At 40.4% G+C, this 19025-nt stretch overlaps 1 protein-coding gene and 1 long non-coding RNA gene across 2 annotated transcripts in view; one reads left to right on the forward strand and one right to left on the reverse strand.

Annotated features, from left to right (window-relative positions):
• LOC139627259 (uncharacterized) overlaps positions 1-19025 on the forward strand; it is a 33002-nt gene that overhangs the window by 12561 nt on the left and 1416 nt on the right. The window lies entirely within an intron of this gene.
• On the reverse strand, positions 925-18859 carry ppp1r2 (protein phosphatase 1, regulatory (inhibitor) subunit 2). Its single transcript, XM_071488034.1, has 6 exons — positions 18499-18859; positions 9484-9591; positions 8892-8975; positions 5770-5864; positions 4413-4607; positions 925-3815 (listed from the first exon to the last, which is right to left on the reverse strand). Exons 1-6 carry the CDS (start codon positions 18627-18629, stop codon positions 3796-3798), a joined length of 633 nt encoding a protein of 210 aa, XP_071344135.1. The 5' UTR covers positions 18630-18859; the 3' UTR covers positions 925-3795.

Consider the following 19025-nt stretch of genomic DNA (forward strand, 5'->3'; position numbering starts at 1 on the left):
AGAGCAAGACACTGTCACATAAAATCGCATGAATGCCACATAACCGTGACTAAGACAACCCAAAGAACACAACATTAAAGACAACACACTTCACAAAACATGACAACATAACAAAAACTTTATTTGTTGACGTTTTATGCTGAACCCCCCTTTTTTTGTTGTTGTTTTAACATAAAACTGCCACAATTTGAGAAATGGTTAATTGTTTGTGGAACTTAAAATTTCTGAGGAGAACCAAAACCCTAATCTGTGTTATAATGCTTACATCTTGAATATTTTCTGCTCTAAGTTGACTTTAGGGTGAATGGGGCTGCTGGAAGGTGCTCCCACCACTTTAAATGACATAGCTGAAATTCTGTGTGTTGCGGTGCTTTGGTTGTCACATTGTATGAAAGAAGACAGATTCGCCTGCATTCTGGTCAAAAACGATGTGTGATGAGTGAAATGTGTGGCCGTGAAGATGAGTCAGACATTTTCCACTCTAACCTCCTCCCGCAGACACCCATTATAAACTCAAAAACTGTCAGAAAAAGCATAAAAGTTAAACTGCAATAAATGGAAAACTACAAAAGGCAGCATAAAGCAAAACACAACTTTAATAGCTGAAAGTCTTTGGATCTGTGTAAAGGAGAAATGAAGTCTCTAGCTGAAAGTACACAAAAGCAGCTGAGTTTCAAAGAGGAGAAAGATTAAGAGGATTTGAACACCCCCCCCCCCCCCCCCCCCCCCCCCCCTTCAGTCGGCAATCCCACCAATTAGTGACTCACATGATGTTACTTTAAGTAACAATGTGTAATAGAGAAGCTGTGTAAAAGAGAAAAGACAAAGTTGGCTCTGTCTTCAAGAGGCTTCAATCAGACAGCATCATTCACCTTATAGGTATCTGACACTTCAGATCAAACATAAGCCACAAGAGTCATCTAGTTCCTAACAACATTTGTTTAATGATCGGAAACGAAACAAAAACAGAATTCGCACAATTCTGATGATTAAGAACATGCAAACTGCAAATACAAAAAAAAAAAAACGTGTGGATTTAAGATCCACGTCATTTTGAGACAGACACACAGTGCAGAGTCATGGGACTGCTTAACAGTCTATCATCCTTAGAAAACAAACCAAACAGGGCAGAAGTGGTGCGAAAACAAACAGTGAGACATAACATGAGGCAATGGAACTGGACAGAGAACAATAACATGGAGCATAACCTGTTCATTTTACACACATGTACATAAATACATAAGAGGCACATTTGACAGGTAATAACCACCTACAGGGTGATCACGTCAGTCATGTATTGGACAACATTGTCCTTTTGTCTTCAGTGAGAAGCTAAACCAATCATCTCAGCTTCTCTGCAGTTGTCTTTTCTATTCATTTACAGATTCAGTGACCAAAATAGAGGACAACCACACAGTTGACATCTGTATTTCCACACATATTCCTATTTCTCTACAACAATCGTGACTTAATTAACTGTGTGGACATTGTGTCCGCTCACTACACTGAGTTCTTGTTTGTCTGTGGAAATGGTTAAAAGGAGTTTCTTTCACCTTTATCATGGAGAGAAAATGCCACCAAATACAAAACTACAAGAACAAAAAAAAAAAAAAAAAACTGCAAAGGGACATTTGCAGAAGTCATACTGTTGGTTTATGATGGTTTGTATTTCCATAATACAAAACGCAACACTTCCAATCACAGTGAGGAATTAAAGGGTCTGATGGAAAATTAAGAGATCACAACACAAGACAGACTCAGGGTCCCTACATACTCTTCATGTTATACGTTTCTCTCAGGGTCGAACTGTCAAGTGAAGTCATACAGTGTGTAGCTGAAGATAATTCTCCACAAACTCAGTCAACAGTTTTAAGCGCTAAGTAAAGGTTGCACCAGGAAAAATTATTTTTTTTCCTTAATACTTCTCTCAAAACATTTTTAAGACTTTGTTGTAACTTTCTTTACACTTATAGGAACCCTAAACATAGCAAAAATCCTCGACATGCCTCCAATAAGCCTCAGTGGTTTAACTCCACCACCAAAATCTTCTTTAACTAATGTCAGTAGCATCAATAACAACTCTTTCTTTGACATTCCCAAGCTGCATCTTACAAGACACTTACGTAGATCGAACATTAAATTAAGTATCATGTCATATAAGTCGGGTGAGAAATTAAATACAAACTAGATGATTGTAGCTTTCTCACAATAATTTACTCACAAATGCTGTCTGATGAAGCTCACACGATGAGACGTCAAACACACAAATGATCTGAGCGAGAGCACAGTGAGCGCTGGTTTCTTCTTTGTCAGATCTACATAAGAGCCTGGTGCTTAAAGCTGTAACTTGTTAAACATGGGAGCCATGTTTTACAGGACATTGTCCTGTTTATCAGTAGCACGTTATACTTCAGATGTGGGACTTCAGTCTGTCCCTCCTATGAACTAAAGAACTAAAATGTCTGAAGTGCCAATATCGTTTCCAGGAAAAACATCTGCTTTGAACATTTTTTTAACAGATTATTAACTTGTCCTGCAGTCATCTTTCACAAAATATTTTTCCTGTGCAGGAGGAAAAAAAAATGCAAAGAAATTTTAATTATTGAGTATTTATTGAAAAAAAAAAAAAGCCTCTTGATTGACTATGTGCCAGATTTATCAGCGGATTCAATTTAGGAAAGACCTTCATTCTGGTCCTGAGAGGTATACATGTTTGTAAAATTGCCAGAATTTGAAATGAGGTTTGGTGGGCTGTTCTTGCTTGTAAAGAGGGAAAGTAAATAAGTAGTATTCTGGCAAGTTCAGCAAGTACTAACACAATACTTAAAATCTGTGTTTTTACTTGATCATAAGCAAAAATCTATCCAGTTTACTGTAGGCATCACAGTTAGACACTATGGTGTACATGCGTCAATTAACAGTATGTATTGTTAGCTGTATGATGTCCAATTTGGATTTTTTTTAATAATGAAATTTAGATTGTGCAAGCTACGTTGTCATTTACTATAAGAAACTAATATATAGACTCTAAACTTTAATTATTTCATCATAACAGCATTAGGCCAATGTAAAGTGAAATAATCTAATTCCGATGACACGGCATTACAAGTAAGCCGTCACCATCTATCAGGATGTGTACTGGGACAAAAAATTTAAAAAAGACAAACAATCTAACTGGTCAGCTTTTATCACAAAAAGTACTGAGGGTGGAAAGAAACTGCAACAGAGTGGTGGGTCACAAAGCAAAACTAAATAAAACTGTCTGAAGCGCACCCAGGAAAAGCGCTGTTGTCATGTCTCGGATTTGCCTTTAGCAAGCCCGTGGGGTTCCCCCTGGCTTGCTCCAAGGCTGACGTACTGGCGCTGCTGCCTGCAGAGGGACTGTGCAGTGACCAGATGGGACTTCTGGTTATCTGACAGTTTTCTTTCATTCTTTGTTTTAGAGGCCTTGATCCTCCTTTTAGGATCAGATATTCTTCAGTCCAAAGGAGGTGGGAGGGAGCAATTCTTGGCAACAGGGGAGGGAGGAGGAGGAGGGACCAACAGTCTTCACTTGTGTGTTTGTACTGATTCTGGGAGGTAAAAAAACAGTGTGTTTGAGGGTTATATTGCACAGTTCTAAGGAATAGTCGAGACAGACAGGTGACCGGGAGGTTATTGGCTGTTGCGGGGTGTTACATGGGTGGTGAAGCGTTGTGTCTGCTCTGTGGCCAAGCGTTGAAACACAGCGCAGCAGCATTGTCTGTCTGGATCTTGAGCTGACACACAGAGCTGAAGGTGTGTGAGGGGCCTCATCTACGAGTCCAGAGAATCAGCTGGAGAACAAACAAGTGACAAACAGGCAGACATTAGATTTGAAAGATAGAAAATGTAAATCTCTCGCTCATTTCTTTGCTGCTGTTCGTTCTTTGAATACAAACGGGTTACATCACTTCCTTAAAAAAAAAAAGCAATGCTTCTCATCTGCTGCACAGTTAGGCTGCTGCATTAGAAGTGTTTCATTCTCAAGACGCAGCCTTTTTATGCTTCGTTTGGAGTTCATATACACTTATGAAACTTATGTAACATTTAAACTTTTTTTTTTTCCCAAAACAGAAAACTAAGTCATTGCCTGCTTTAAGGACCCAGTAAATTTACACCATGTTTTGTGGTCTTAGTTTTATTCAGAAATATTAGTAGACATACCCAGATCAGGTTTGCTAGATTGGAATCAGAACACACCACAATATAAAAATAAAAAAATGAATTTAAAAATAAATCAGTATATACTTTTATTGTAACACACTGTACAACATTTTGCAATTGTACTACACCACCATGCTTCTTTCTATGCACTGAAAGACATGTTGGACTGGAAACTCAATACATTATTTCTCCAAATGTGCACAGAAACACAGTCTTCCTCTCCTTACCTTCCTGTGGTGGGTCAACATTGATCTCCTCTGTCTCCTCTGTGTCCTCCCTCGCCTCTTCTGTGTCATCCCTCATCTCCTCGTCTGCATCTTCGTCATCTTCTAGTTCGCTGGCGATGAGCTGGCGGGCCAGCTTGATGTTCAGGCCCTCGTTGTAGTGCATCTTCCTCATCATCTGAAAATGCTTCTTTTTGGCTGCGGAGGAAGACACATTTGAAATGAATTTGCATAAGCTAATGGGTGCACAGAGAATTTAGGGTGGTTAAATATACTGCTGGCACATTATATCCTGACTGCTAAAAACAATGGTTAAACTTGGTCATTATTATCCATGGAAAGGCTGCATGCATGCATGCATGCATGTACTCACTGCAAGTCACACATGGTAGATGCAACATAAAACCCTCCCCTTCAACTCTACACTTTCTACGACAAACTTACTTTAAAAGGGTTCAAATGCAAAGGGCACGGGGAGGGAACTGACGAGGCTTATTTTAGTGAATTTTCATGTGTTTGCTGCGACGTTGAGATCAACAGTAACTGCACTGAAAAAAACAAGTTGGATGCTGTGGATGTGAGTGAGACTGATATGGCATGGCTTCAACAGAGCCCAACAGAACCGGGTCTATTGAAGCAGCGTTAAGTTAACTGTTTATTTGAACAGGTTCATTACTGCAGTGTAGTTCCTGAGGCAGATATGGTTATAGTGGTTATCTTGACATGTCTGTACTATTCTGCCACACATCTGCTGACAGAGTTTGTCTTGTATTCTGCGTCAATCCCATAAAGAACTGAACGTAAAAAAAAATATTCACATAAAAACTTTCCTTCTCAATTTCCATTCTCTTTAATCTGAAAAAATGTAATCTGCGTCTTCACCTGCAGCCCTGAAACTGGTGTTAAAACTGTCCAATAGGTGGCGCAAGTTGGCACGTCTACAACTTTGTGTCAAAAACTGCTGAAGCTGCAGCTCCGCAGATGGATTACATCGACTGGGTTTGCAGTTTACAGATTGTTCTCTTGCTTTTACCTGTAGAGTTCAGACATAAACACGAAACAACTGGCACACATGGAACCTGTTATGCAGCTCTACTGGCAACTCTGCATCTGAGAGAGAGGTGTGTGAGTGTGACTCTGCATTTAGTTTCCCTCGCAGCGGTAGAAGACACTGCAATCAGCGACAGAAACAGCCATTGCCATAGATACGGATATATAGCACATCTCTTTCACTTAGCTGTTGAGTTATGACTGTGCTGCTCAATTTTGAAACAACAACACAGCATCATCATCATCATCATCATAGATAGAGGCACCAGTAGGTGTGGTCAATTTAAAAAATAAGAATCTATGTGTTTACCTTGTTCCTCAGGAGTCAGCTCCTCTTCCTCCTCCTCACTGCTCTCTTCCTCCTCCTTCATGAAGCGAGGCTCTGAACCCTCTGCTGCCACCAGCCTTTAAAAGAAGACAGAACCAGAAGGAAAGGGACAGGAAATAAGCACAAGATATTTCCCATTATTACCTCTGAAGAATATTTCCTTTCCCATTTTCATTCCTGTTATATTAAATGAGCACATGACCGAATAGAAACAGGAGATCAGCCATAACTCCTCTTAGAGTCACTGTGGAGAAATAAATAAAACTTCTAAAAAGTCTTTCAATCGAGAGAAACAGACATTGGACGTACACAGATGGAGAGATGCTAGGCAAGGGGGAGGAGAGAGTAGGCACAGTGAGAGTGTGTGAGAGTACTCATGCATGAGACAAAAATAACTAGAGTTACTATCCCCATCTCTCACACTCACAAAGAGCTTTAATAGCAGAGGAACAAAATGAATAATGGTTTATGGCTCGACGGATGGTTGTGAATATGTGGAACTGCCTCGGGGAATCTTCCCATTTACTGCACTACTGCTCTGCAACAAACTGACCTGATTCACCCAGACAGGAAACTGTCTATTTCACTAGTTTCAAAATGCAAAAATAATGGTATCACATATACAAGGTGGATGGGGATAGAGACAGAGACAGGAGGGAAGAGAGGAGGTGTAAGTGATGAAGTGAATTAGGTATAAGGTAGGTAAAGCATAGTTGGATTAAAAGAGACTGCGAGTGGATGTTGGAGAGAGAAAAGAACAAGAGGACAAAGGAAAAGAGCAGCTGTTCTACTATCTGGAGGGTTTAGTGTAAAACAACTGAAGGCACTCTGTACGCAAGTAAACAAAGGCGGCTAACTGACTTGCAAGCCTGGAGCTAATCACTATCCTCTCTGTGGCGCACACACTCAAACCAGCTCATCCCATCCCTGCATCAGTGCACTTATGTAAGCACGATGGCCCACAGCAAATACACTACTCAAGCTCCCATTACAATCTAGAAGACAGCTCTGAGTGATATATGTACTGTACACAGACCTGAGTTCAAAGGCTCAGGGTGAGATCGCCACATGAGAAGGCAAAGATGTTATTCACTGTCCTGCTCCACAATTACTTCAGCTTACTGACAATGCCTCAGAGTTACTTTGCCACAACACTATGCAAGTTTTGCGATGAGTTTGCCGTCATGATATACTTCATGTACAGCTTATGGACATGGTGAGATTTTCAGAGTGAGACAATATGACATTGATGCTCTTAATCAAAACACAACAGAGCTGCTTTATAGCTGCATTGTGTTTCTATTGAGGCTACCTGTCATTATCTGAACTCCAGTGGACTTTTCCTGCAAGTAAAATTGACTTTTATACAAGACAAAACCTTAGCACATTTATTTTATTTTATTGCTACTTCTCTTATGTCTTACTACTTCTATTTTTTTTTTTAAACTGTTTTTATTCTATTGTCACTGTGTTGTGGTTTCGACTCTTTGTACTCTCCACTCAAAGTTTAGTTCATGCAAAGATGCTCTAAATACAGCAAATGAAAATAAATAAAAGTAAGTATATCTCAGTGTCATGTACTGTGGAAGCACAGTGGTACAAAACCGACTGCTGTTTTTCTCCGGTTGGCCAGTATGATTCAGGGCTTTACCTCACACTGCATAACTCTTTTTTTCCCCTGGAATTCACATCTGATGGGAAACACCCATCAACCCATTGTTTATTGATCAGCAGTTGGTGTGGCTGCGAGTAAAAATGCAGGAAGCCTTTCCATGAGAACAAAGAAATGCTGTCAGATGATGTTAAACCGATAGGCAGCCTACTGCTAACCTCCACACAGAGCACAGGACGGTTACAAGGGGGTTTGGATCATGACTGATGGTTTGTAATTTATGCGATAATGCGTGGAAGAGATACACATTTTTACAGGGGTGTTATATGCATATTCCACATCTGATAATAAATAGAAGATTTTTTCTCAAAAAAAATAAAAAATAAAATTTGAATAGGCTACATCATTTTGGGCTTTGGGAAATCGTATCAATAATGAAAATAATTCTTAGTTGTAGCACTAATATTCAATTTACTGCTGTACTAAGTATCTTAGAAATACATTCGAACAGACAGAACACACACACACACAATAAACACGCATGGCCTCTTTAAGGTGGCCCAAATTGTCATATTCTCAAAGGACAGTGGATTTGCAACATGTCCTGTAAGTTTTAGCAAAAACTATGTTTCCTTTTGAGAACTTCTCAAGTTGTGTCTGCTCTCTCCATGACCCTTAAATATCTCCCCCTCTTGAACAAGCCACTGAACTGAACAGACCTGCAGTGAGACACGCTGGTGTGTGCTCAGCGAGCAGTCTGAGAACACGCCAAATTGAACTGAGTTCAGGTTATATACTGCTGACCTTTACCACGGTTCTCTCAGCTTTGTTCTCTTCCAGTGGAAAAAGGGTGAAGTTTGTCAAGATGCATTTAGTGAACGCAGCCTGGAGCACTGTCAGAGGCAGTCAAAGCAGTGCTGTCTGGGAGTGAGTTCACTGCCTGCCCTGTCTGTGAGTGTGTGTGTAAACCTACATGGCATAGCTTTTTGCCTGGCTTTCTGGCACTGGAGTATGCAGTATGAAAGATCAAGGTACACCAGAGGGACAAATATAATACTTAAGAATTTTTTTTCCATCTGTAGTCTTTTAATGTGTTGTCCAAAATGTTTCTTTGTGTAATATCACAATAAAGTGACCACTAAGTACCTTAGGACGTCAGAGGCTGAACAGTAAATACACCTCTATCAGGTATTGTTATTCTTGTTCCTTCTTGTTGGAGGACAAGGACAATGGTGTGTGTGTGTGTTCAGGCGTGGCTTATCTGGGCTACACACACCTGACAGCACAATAGACTTTTCTCTCATTCCCAGGTTATATTCCTGCTTCAATAAAATTCTGAAATGCTACACACAAGTACCAGCAACCACAAATGCAGCAGAGCTGTTACTGTGGCCAACCTAATCATCCCTCTTCTGTCACTGCCTGCTTTCTCCCTTCCTCTCCATCTCTGTACTTGGTTTGCGCTTTGCCTCCGTTCACGTTTCATTCTTACTTTGATGCCAGGTCGTCTGCTGCAAGTCCAGCATGGCCGTCCGAGTCACTTAGCGCACCCTCATCATCATCGTCCCCCACCATCCTGAAAGAGAGGAAATAACCGGATAAAGATAAGTGGAAAGTGAGGGAGGAAAGATCGGGAAGGACAGGAAATACAGACACAAACAAAAGCAGACAGACAAGTTGATGGAGAGGACAAAAGGTGGTGAGGAGGACAGGGAAGAGGACCACGAGGAGAGAAAGGGGAAAAGTCTGTGACAGGGTGACCTTCCCCGCAGCACACCGACATATTGGATTACAAACTTGCTGAGACATCCCTGTAACACCAACACACCCCATCCTAACTCACCTACGCTGGCACTGATAGGACCTTTAAACAGGCTACCTGTTCATCTCAGGGTCAATTCTATTGTGCTCTCGATGGAAATATTTTTAGTGTAAATGGAGGTGTACGTTTTCACAAGCCTCTGGTAAACAAATGTCTGCAGGTGGCTTATTTAAAACATAACAAAGATCAAATGAATCCATTTTTTTTTTACCGTGTTATCAATAGAAAGAGACAAAGGGAAATTTAGTCTGAAGCCTCTGACCTGTTGTAAGGTGTGCTGGGTTCGTCAATCTTCATCAGGCCGTAGTCTTTGTCGGCTGGATGGTATGTGGCCAGGATGTTCATCTCATCCCATTTCTGGGATTTCTTCCTGTAAACGGATCAAAGACAAAACAGTGAGACGTGAATGACATTCAGTGTGGACCACTGTGCGCCAGCTACCCACCCACCACCACATCCTCCGGGGAGAAGAGTGACCAGATTTAATGTAGGACTGAACATGCCCCAGTTCTTTCTCGGACTGCATTATTTTGGGAACACACAGATAAAAAAGCCCCAAAATGTCACCGGCACCAGTTTGGCTTCTTAAGACTTTCAGGAAGTGGCATGCTATTCGATTTTATGTCAAGGTAATCCATCAGGGATGCGGGGAAGGGGCTGAGTGAGTGCTAAAGCTGATCAGCTGTGAGTGAACAAGGTCAACAACAACAACAGTTACAGTTTAACATCAGTCTTATTTGATACAATCGCTTTTACAAGTGTTGATTTTTTTCAAACAAACCTGTTCCTAATCCCCCAAATGGTTCCACTCTCATCTGGGATAAAAGGTTGTCACCTCTGCATGCTCCGTCAGGGCTTTCTGTTCACAATTATACTAATCCTTGCTGCCCTTTCAAATCCTCAGAGGAAATGAACAGAAACCAAGACTAAATCAGCACCGAATGAGAACTCTAGCTTGAGAGGATAAAGAGAACGTCTGCTATTATAGTGCAGGGGAGAAGAAGAGATGTCTTCTCTTCTTGTTTAACTTACAGTGAAAAAATCATTTTCCCACTGCAAATTATTTTTTCCTCAAATCATGGATTTTGTTATATTATCTTTCTAAGGTTTGACTTCATTTGTTTTCTGTGCTCTCTCGATTATCACAATTTTTAAATTCTTAATTTCGCTCCTCTTTTTAGTGCACTGCAAAGCTCTGACATTTTTGTTGTCTCATTGGCACAGTGTTTGGTTTTTTTTTATCATTTTAATTTCCTAACAAATTAAATGGACACCTAAAGCTATAAATCCAGGTGCTCCCAGGAGTTATCAGGCTTTCTCTGGCCTCTTCTGCCAAGGTACTGTACATCAGCCCTGACCTTGTTTATGGAACAAAAGGTCGGGTATCACGGGAGACAGGCAGGGGGTGGGAGAGCAGAGAGGCTAAATCCTCTGCCTGCTGCTACAAACCTGCAGAGCTCCCCTGCCGCTCTCATAAAGATTTTTGCAAATACCCATATAATTTGTTCTGTCCCGCTTGGAGCACCAAAGGAGGGGGGAGTCCTAACAATCCAAAGGTAACTTGCCAATCACAAAAAAATGTGTAAGAAACCAATTTTCAAACTCTTTTCTGTCACTGTCCCATATGGCAAACTGTACGTGTATGGCACTACCTACAGTTTCCGAAGAAAAATAAAATACATTTTTTGAGCTGGAGAGATAAGATGTCGTGCACTACTGCAGGACACAGTAACACGCACACATGGAGGGTGGTCGATAAATCAATCCATTTGGTTGTGGATGCTGAGCATAGTTGATTTCCCTGGATGCTACATTGACTCTGGCAACTTAATTTGGTATTTAGCTTTACTTTAAAAGCTTGCACAAAGGTGCACAAGTGGATGAAAAGGTAGATGTATACAGCATAAATTTTATGACTGTGACTTGACAGTGGAAAAGCAGGTGTCTAAGATGAGTGTTTCCTCTGCTTAGTGTTCATCAGGGGAAAGGTGCACTAGTGTATAAGAAACTTTCTTAATTCAGTGAGAGAGTAATTCTAATAATAAAGTTACTCTGCTTGCATCAGTTCAAACTGACACACCAAAAAAAGGGAAATGGTTTCGTGCAACAAATAAGGATTAACAAACAGCGGTATGGAAATAGAGCTTCCTGTCATTAAGTTTGAAAAGTTTTCAGTGAGACCTCTGCACATTAGTTGACCGGAAATGGCAAAATGATGAGATGCTGACCTGCTTATGGGCAGCTGGAAAAAGGCTGCATGGTTGTAGAAACCACTCTGTAAACAGGCAGCCAGGTAGGTCAGTGTTGTTCATCCAGATAAAACGTCCTTGACCAACATACTGAAAAAGCACACTCATTCTATTAAAGTAGCTACGTTGTTGGGTGTGTTTGTGTTACTGCAGCACGTGCAAAACTAGAAAAACCTCTGGATAAAATGCAAACAAAATTCCTGTAAAGTTTGTTTTTATCTGCATCTGGATCCAGAAGTGGATCTAAACACACAGAGTGATACAACCATTTTAAAATATGTATTCCAGACACTATTAGGACTTTGTTCAAGAATGAATTTGATTTCATATCCTGCTTCTTGACAAACAAGATGGTGAAAAATCTCTGATGGAGGTAAGAGCATTTGCCTTAAGAATCAAATCAGAAAACACAGGCTATAGGTTCAGTCACTAGTTTTCTAGTTTGATCAGATTTTTCAAAAGCAAGCTCAGATCAGGGAAATAAACACCACTCTTTTCCTACTTTGTGTTAACATCTGGGAGATAATGTGTGTGTTGCGATGCTGGGTGTTAATGAGTGTGTATTGCTTCACTCTGGTGTGTTTGTAGTTACACAATCCAGAAGCGGACAATCATGTTCTAATTCCACCAAACTGATGTTGCCTTTAAATCCACTCTAGTCCACTCACTCAAATCATCACAAAAACTGTAATACAATGATGATGCACCTGCGTCTGCAAGGGAAAAAAAAACCCCCCTAACACAGCACCAACCACCGGCACTCACTAAATATAGAGCTGTATCTCTTATGATGGTGACTATCTCTCGAGGGTGGTCAACAGCTGGCGACATAACGCTTCAGGAGAACTCATTAAATAGAGTGAGTCATCACCGAGAGTTGAGCTGTGCTATCAGGTAGCACAGTCAGAGGGGAGTGGGGAAAGGTCCAGCCCTGTGAGCTCCAATACAAAGCCACCAGCAGCAGGCCCTTGTTTTACACTGGAGACAGTGACTGGTCAAAATGCACTAAGTATCAAACTCCACATACTGTATCAAGCTAAAAGTCACAGCCACAGGGGAACTTCTAATAAATTATTATTTATTTTATTACTATTTTATTTGACCTTTCTCTATTTTCCAGCCATATAAACATATCAAAAAAAAAAAAAACTCCATGCAAATTATTGAATTCAGTGTTGGTAAACACTTAACACGAGTGCAAATTCCTCAGTCAGCAGTAGCGCAGTAAAAGATTACACAAAGTTTGATAGATAGCCAACTAGATTTAGGCCTAAAACAGTTTCTTAAGCCTTTGTCATCTCTCCAAACCAAAAAGAAAAAAGTGCATCAGAAGAGAGGTTGATGCAGAAGGGAAGAGAAAGGACTAAATTGGATACAATAACTGGCTACATCAGTGGCTGTGGTAGGGTCAGGATGTGGAGAAATGTGCAGGGGATTTTAATTCATAAAACTGACATGTAAAATGATTGCTGGTTGTACCGAATCTAAATCTCAACTAAGCCACACATTTTATTATTACAAAGGTAAAAATGTTTCATTTCATTTTAATAAAATTACACCCATATTAACTGGATTTATTGCCTGCCTCTGTATAAAGAATACAAGAGATAATAAAGAGGGAGATTAAGTATTTTTACTTGTCCTCCTTTATTCCTGCAGAGCAGAGGTGTTCTGACACCTGTTGGTTCTGGCTTCAAGATTTTTCTCATCAATAGGGAAACAGTTTTAACTGTCTGTGCCCACGGTTAACTTCAACTGACCTGCACAGAGGAGGATAAGTTGTCTGAGGGGTATTTTTCTGTCCACATTATGGAAAGTCAGAGATTCACTGCCTGCCAGTCAAACTGTCCATCACACAGTCGGGATGAGGCTCACAAGACAGTGAAGTAGAGATTGAGTTTCATGGACATACCCATGAATTATACATGACTGGGTGTGAGGCTATGCATCACTGTTAACTAAATAATAGTGGGTGATTGAAAGGATAACAAAAAGTCTGTGACGGGTAAAAAAAAAAAAAAAGAAAAAAAAAAAGAAAAAGGGAAGGCCTTGCAATGCCCTACAATACCGAAGGACATCAAGTTTACGCCCTGTTGTTGGTATAGAAGTGAGTAATGTTTGTGCGTAGTGCAACCTGTATGCTTTCTGTTTATGCAAAATCTAAGACTACGCAAAAGAGTAGGATAAATGCACAGAATTGAAGCTACAAGGAAAAAATACACATATGGAACGTGTGGGTTCCTGTAAGGTCCCAACTTCCGTTGTCGCAGTGGGATGATGGCAGTTTTTCCCCACTCTTTATGTCTTTAGTAACAAAATATACACAATCATTCAGCATTTCCAGTCGTTCATCTTGGTTTTGGTTGACTTCTGCAGATAACTGAACAGGTGATAAAAAGAGGCATCAAGAGGTGCACTATAATGACTGCAAGCACTGAGTGTTACATCTTCTGGCTCCATGTTGTGACTAGAAATGTGCGGTGAGAAGCTGAATTGTTTAAACATGGACAGGTGGTAGACCAGATGAATGCCGGGTTGTAGGTATTTGTAGAGCTAGATCAGGCTATCCTCGGGGTACTGTAGAAAGAGCAAGAAGGCAATGTGATATGTTCTACACATTTAAAGCTGTTAAGAAGGAAAATATGCCTGAGCTGTTGTCGCGCTCAGTGTGAGCAGTGCTGTCTGGAACAATGCTGGAAAGAAAGCTTGTGAATCTTCAAAGTATTTTATGTGAAATATCACACTGAAATACCAGAATTTGTTTGTATGCAAGTCGAATGGTCCAGTCCTGTCAAAATGGATTGCGGTTGACATTGGAGAGTCACCATTTGGGTATGTCAGAAAAATGGGGTTTATGAAAAATTCACAATCAAGCTGTGTGTAAGAAGCTATAAAAAAGATGGAATTGGATGATAAAATAAAAGCTTCTTTTTTTTTTTTTTAAATACATGCAAATAAAAACATATTAAGTGTCAATGGAGGAGTTCGTACCGGTATGAGTGTGTGTGTTTCTGCTTTAAACACAGAGCTGACAAGAGCAGCGTAGATGCTACAGCAAGGACAAACCTTGCTCGTCTCATCTCTGTGGATTTGGTGCTTGGATGCACAAAGGATCCTTCCAGAAAACTATTTTCCTCTACTTCCTTGTCACTCAAAGAGAGACTATTTTTGTATCAACACAGAAAAAGCTCGATTCACTGTTGGGAATGGAATTCACTAATAACTGTCATCCTTCAATGGCCTAATTTCTCACGTTGCAGCTCAGAGACGACTGTTGCTAATTTTTGGACCTGCTGGTGTGGGAGACGCAGGGGGCACAGTAGCTGATAAATCACACATTCAACATTCATAAACTCATAAAATATATGTATATATAAAGTAATCAATATAAAATATAAAAATAAAACACGAGAAGTGACATGTATGTTGATCTAAAAGATCACAAGCAGCTTAGATAAACCATTACTGTTTTCAAATGGCTCCTAATTTGTATTACATCCTATTTTTAGGGAATTAAAAAAACAATATAAATCTCCTGAAAAACTCAACTGATCATACTGCCCAACTCAACTGTAAACAGGAGGCAGATTCTCCAGCTAGCACCAATGATTTAGCAGCATTTGGCAGGTGGGTGGTGTTAATGCATCACCCTGACTGTGAATCAGACAGAATTCAGTTCTGATAAAAACCTTAAAAGCCCCTGTTTGTGTATGTATTTTTTTTTAGAATTAATCACGTCAACCTATTTTAAGCCCTGACTGTTGGCAACATGTTTCAACTTGTGTTTTTTTTTTTTTCAGCTTCTGTTTTTAAAGTAGTTTAGCAGATGTGCTTTGCAGAGAGATAAACATGCTCAAGGGCACTTTGAAAAACACTGATGGGATTTGAACCAGCAATGCATTAAAGCATAAGGCAACTACCTAAACAGACCTGCACCCTTTTTTGCTTAAGGATTTTTTTTTACTCAGGCACTCATAGATGTGTTCCCAGATGACAAACACGTCTAAAAATATCAATGTTTTTTTTTTTCTTCATAATTTTATAGTGTCACTGCTACAGTATCTATGCAAAGAAAAGCATTTTGTGTGTTATCAGGTTTTGTGTTTTTCCTTCCCAACCACACCGTTCCTCCTTTACATCCTTATGTGTGATTATCTTGAACTCCCGTGCCAGATAAGCAGAGATAATTGGAATGTTTGATAGTCAAAAGGAAAGAAATTTTTTTTTCCCGCAAATAGGTAATTAAAAAGCAGCTACACTGTTCAGTTATGATGTATATTGGCAAAAATGCAACCTAATTTACAAGCATCACTCTGGGAACTCTGTGTCCAGTGTTTCTTGGGGCCCGAGAGGAGACTGCGAGGTGGCTGTGGGAGAGCACAGGGAGAACAGGGTCTGGTGACCTGGGGCGTTATGTCTCACTGCCACAGTGAAGGTGTCAGCGTCATTGATATCAATGCAGAGAAGAAGGCAAGGCTCTTGAGAGAAGGCTGTGGATATGGTAATTGGATGCACACAAGACCCTTCAAGAAAATTATTTTTTCCTCTACTACCTTGTCACTCAAAGAGAGACTATTTTTGTAATAACACAGAAACAGCTTGATTCACCGCTGGGAATGGAATTCACTATTAACTGTCATCCTTCAATGGCCTAATTTCTGACGCTGCAGCTCAGAAAGGGCCATCGCTTGGACAGTGGATGATAAATCACACACGCAACGTTCGACTCCTCCAACTAAAAACAATAGCTGGCTATTTTTCAAAGTAACTGGCAGGACATATGGAAAATATAATCATGAAGCTTAAATTCATGGTTCATGAATTCAAAATTATTGTGATATTGATATATATATATATATAAAAAACAAGAGCTGCGACATGCATTTTGAGCTAAATGATCAAAAACACCTTAGATTAAACATGACCGTTTTCAAATGGCTCCTAATTTGTATGAGGTCTCATTTTTAATGAATTAAAATCACAGTCTAAATCTCCTGAAAAACTGATCTCCTAAAACTGGTCATACTGCCCAACCCAACTATTACTACAGAGAGAGAGGCCAACGTCCAGCTGTCATAAACTGAACCATAAGGCCAAGCACCTATTGGACAAGAGAACGATTATTTCAGCAGTCCCAGATGAGTTTTCACAGTCTACATTTTGGTGGATCGTTCTAGAATCTAGTCGCGCCCTTAAACTCTGACTCTGTTGGCACACCCCAAATTATTTGTCCTGCAATGCTCTTGACCTCTTCTGAGACGTGGGGGCACTGCCATCGAACACGCTTGATATTTTAGTCAAGCGTCCTCTGCTGTAAGAGGTTGAATGAGCCAAACTGACGCCCTGGCCAGCACCAGGACAGAAGTTACGCCAAGCAATGTGAGATGTCCTCTGACAAAACATCCAATAGGTGCCTGGACTAAAGGGCACATGAGATGTGTTCTGGAATAAGGGGACTTGACAGGAGTTTTAATGGTAACTTTGAATATTGAACAGCAGTCTTGTGAGATGGTTGTAGATGAACTAGAGCAGAGGTGTAGAGATTATCGGATCAGAATAGTCTTGTTTACAAGCTTCTTTACCACAGATTTAGGCCTCTTTTGACCCAGACTGGTGCTTCAGTGCCAGTGCAGGCCTGTAACACAGCTGCCAGTGTCACATGTAACATCAAGTGCTTGTTGCCAGATATATATCTTGGGGTACACCGAGCTCTGCTTTGTCTACCCACTCTATCTTATCGACTCAAAATGCCCTTAAAGGCTTTGAACAACACATATGGTACTATTTTTTTAGTTTAAGGCTTAAGCAATAAATCCAAAACAGCAATACTTGTACTGTAAATGGCCTAGATCTTATTCACTCTTACGTAATCTGTAGCAGACAGCGTATCATACAATGCAGTGTTTGACCTACAATTTACTACGGCAATTCACAATTTACTAGGAAACAAGTAGTCACTTAATTGACCAGTAGACTAGATAGACAAGAATATTAATGGGCAGCTATTACAATAGTCCATTAATCCTTTCAATGATTTTTCAAGCAAAAAATGTTAAGAGAAGAAAAGCTACACATTCCCAGGTCCCTGCATCTCAAATGGCAGGATTTGCTGATTCTATTTGTCTTATACAATAGCGAAATGAATATGTTTGGGCTTTGGACTCTCAGTCAGACAAAACCAGCATCCTGTGCAGGTGGGAACAGCATTTTGTCACTTTTTTTTTCATTCCACAGACCAAATGATTGATCTAGAGAAACATAAATCGGCAGACTGATCCATATGATCGTTAGTTGCAGCCTTACAGTTTCTATCCATACGCTGCATGCTTTTATATTCTCAGTCGCTTGATAATGTCGTTTACAGAAAGCTCACAGCTCCGGATGTAATTAACTTTGATGGTGTACAAAACTTGACTTGCAGCGGTTAAATTATTTACTAAAACACCACTGGGCGTCAAAAACTTACAGATACACAGGAGGGGTAAGCTATAGCATCAAACAAAGGTCATGTGAGGACATGATGATTAGGGATTAAATAATATTCCATTAAATAAAGGCTTCTGTTAAAGGTGGTGTTAATTTGCCCTATTATGGTCATGGCTGCAAGGGGGTTGTCACTGTTTTAACGATGTTCATTTCCTAACCTTTTTTTTTTTTTTTTTTTTTTTTTTAATTACCACTAAGTTAAGTCCACAGTAGGAGTCTTTATTATAGTTTGGCATCTCTGACAAACACAATGCTCAGTGCTTTACACTAGTTATTAACACATTGCTGGCTAACGAACAAGCTCGCCATACAAACGTCTCCGTGGGGCAGACGTCAGCTCTTGGTTACACATACCATCAAGATTTTTTATTTTTATTTTTTTTTTAATCAGGGGGGAGAAACCATCCGATAGTCAACACACAACAACACACAGCTTCTACGTTACAGCGCGACAGGGGAGTAACGTTACAGAGGCTAGCAAGTGTTTAGCTAGCTAACGACACCGGGCTACCAACCTCACGACAGTCAAGCAGGAAACTTACTGTTGGTCATCATCCGAGAGTCCAGGGGCTTGTTCGGGATTCTCCCCCGGCACCTCATCGGGCAGCGATTTGACGTTTGTCCCGCTGTTCTTGTTTTTCAGGATGCCTTTTATCGGCCGGGGAGCTGCCATTCCCACACGCTGACTGTCAGACCGGCTGCTCGGCTGGCTCGCTGGCTGGCTTCACTGTTTCCCTTCAACCGATTTTCTGCTTCTGTGATTTTCCACTCAGTAACCAGAGACCGGTTCGGTTTGAAATACGGTCCTCGTCATAACTCAAAGCGCCTCCAGAAACTCAGGAAAAACCTAAGCAGAGTCCTGGCGGTTCAGCATGTCTACTCCCAGGTTGTTCACTGACTGGCGGGGCAACAGCACTACTAGCGGGTCGGCTAGGCTCCCGCAAATATCGCGAGATTTTATTTTATTTTTATTTTTTTTGCGATCGTGCTGCTTTCAAGTGCTAGAGAATTTATTTTTTTTAAACTACAAAGGCGACAAAGTATTATTTCAATGATATAACTGCAACAA

Source organism: Trachinotus anak, unplaced genomic scaffold (assembly GCF_046630095.1).
Source record: "Trachinotus anak isolate AG129_WGS33_773 ecotype Australia unplaced genomic scaffold, CSIRO_AGI_Tana_v1 ptg000010l, whole genome shotgun sequence".
Classification (NCBI taxonomy): domain Eukaryota; kingdom Metazoa; phylum Chordata; class Actinopteri; order Carangiformes; family Carangidae; genus Trachinotus; species Trachinotus anak.

Bases quoted from the DNA above. Each gene is read 5' to 3' on its own strand.
- ppp1r2 (XM_071488034.1), bottom strand. From the start codon at position 18,629: ATGGCAGCTCCCCGGCCGATAAAAGGCATCCTGAAAAACAAGAACAGC. The intron at 5,865-8,891 runs GTAAGAATGAAA...CTTCTTTTAAAG, and splicing joins GCAGACGACCTGGCATCAAA to GCTGGTGGCAGCAGAGGGTT. The intron at 4,608-5,769 runs GTAAACACATAG...CTTCCTCCGCAG, and splicing joins GCTGACTCCTGAGGAACAAG to CCAAAAAGAAGCATTTTCAG.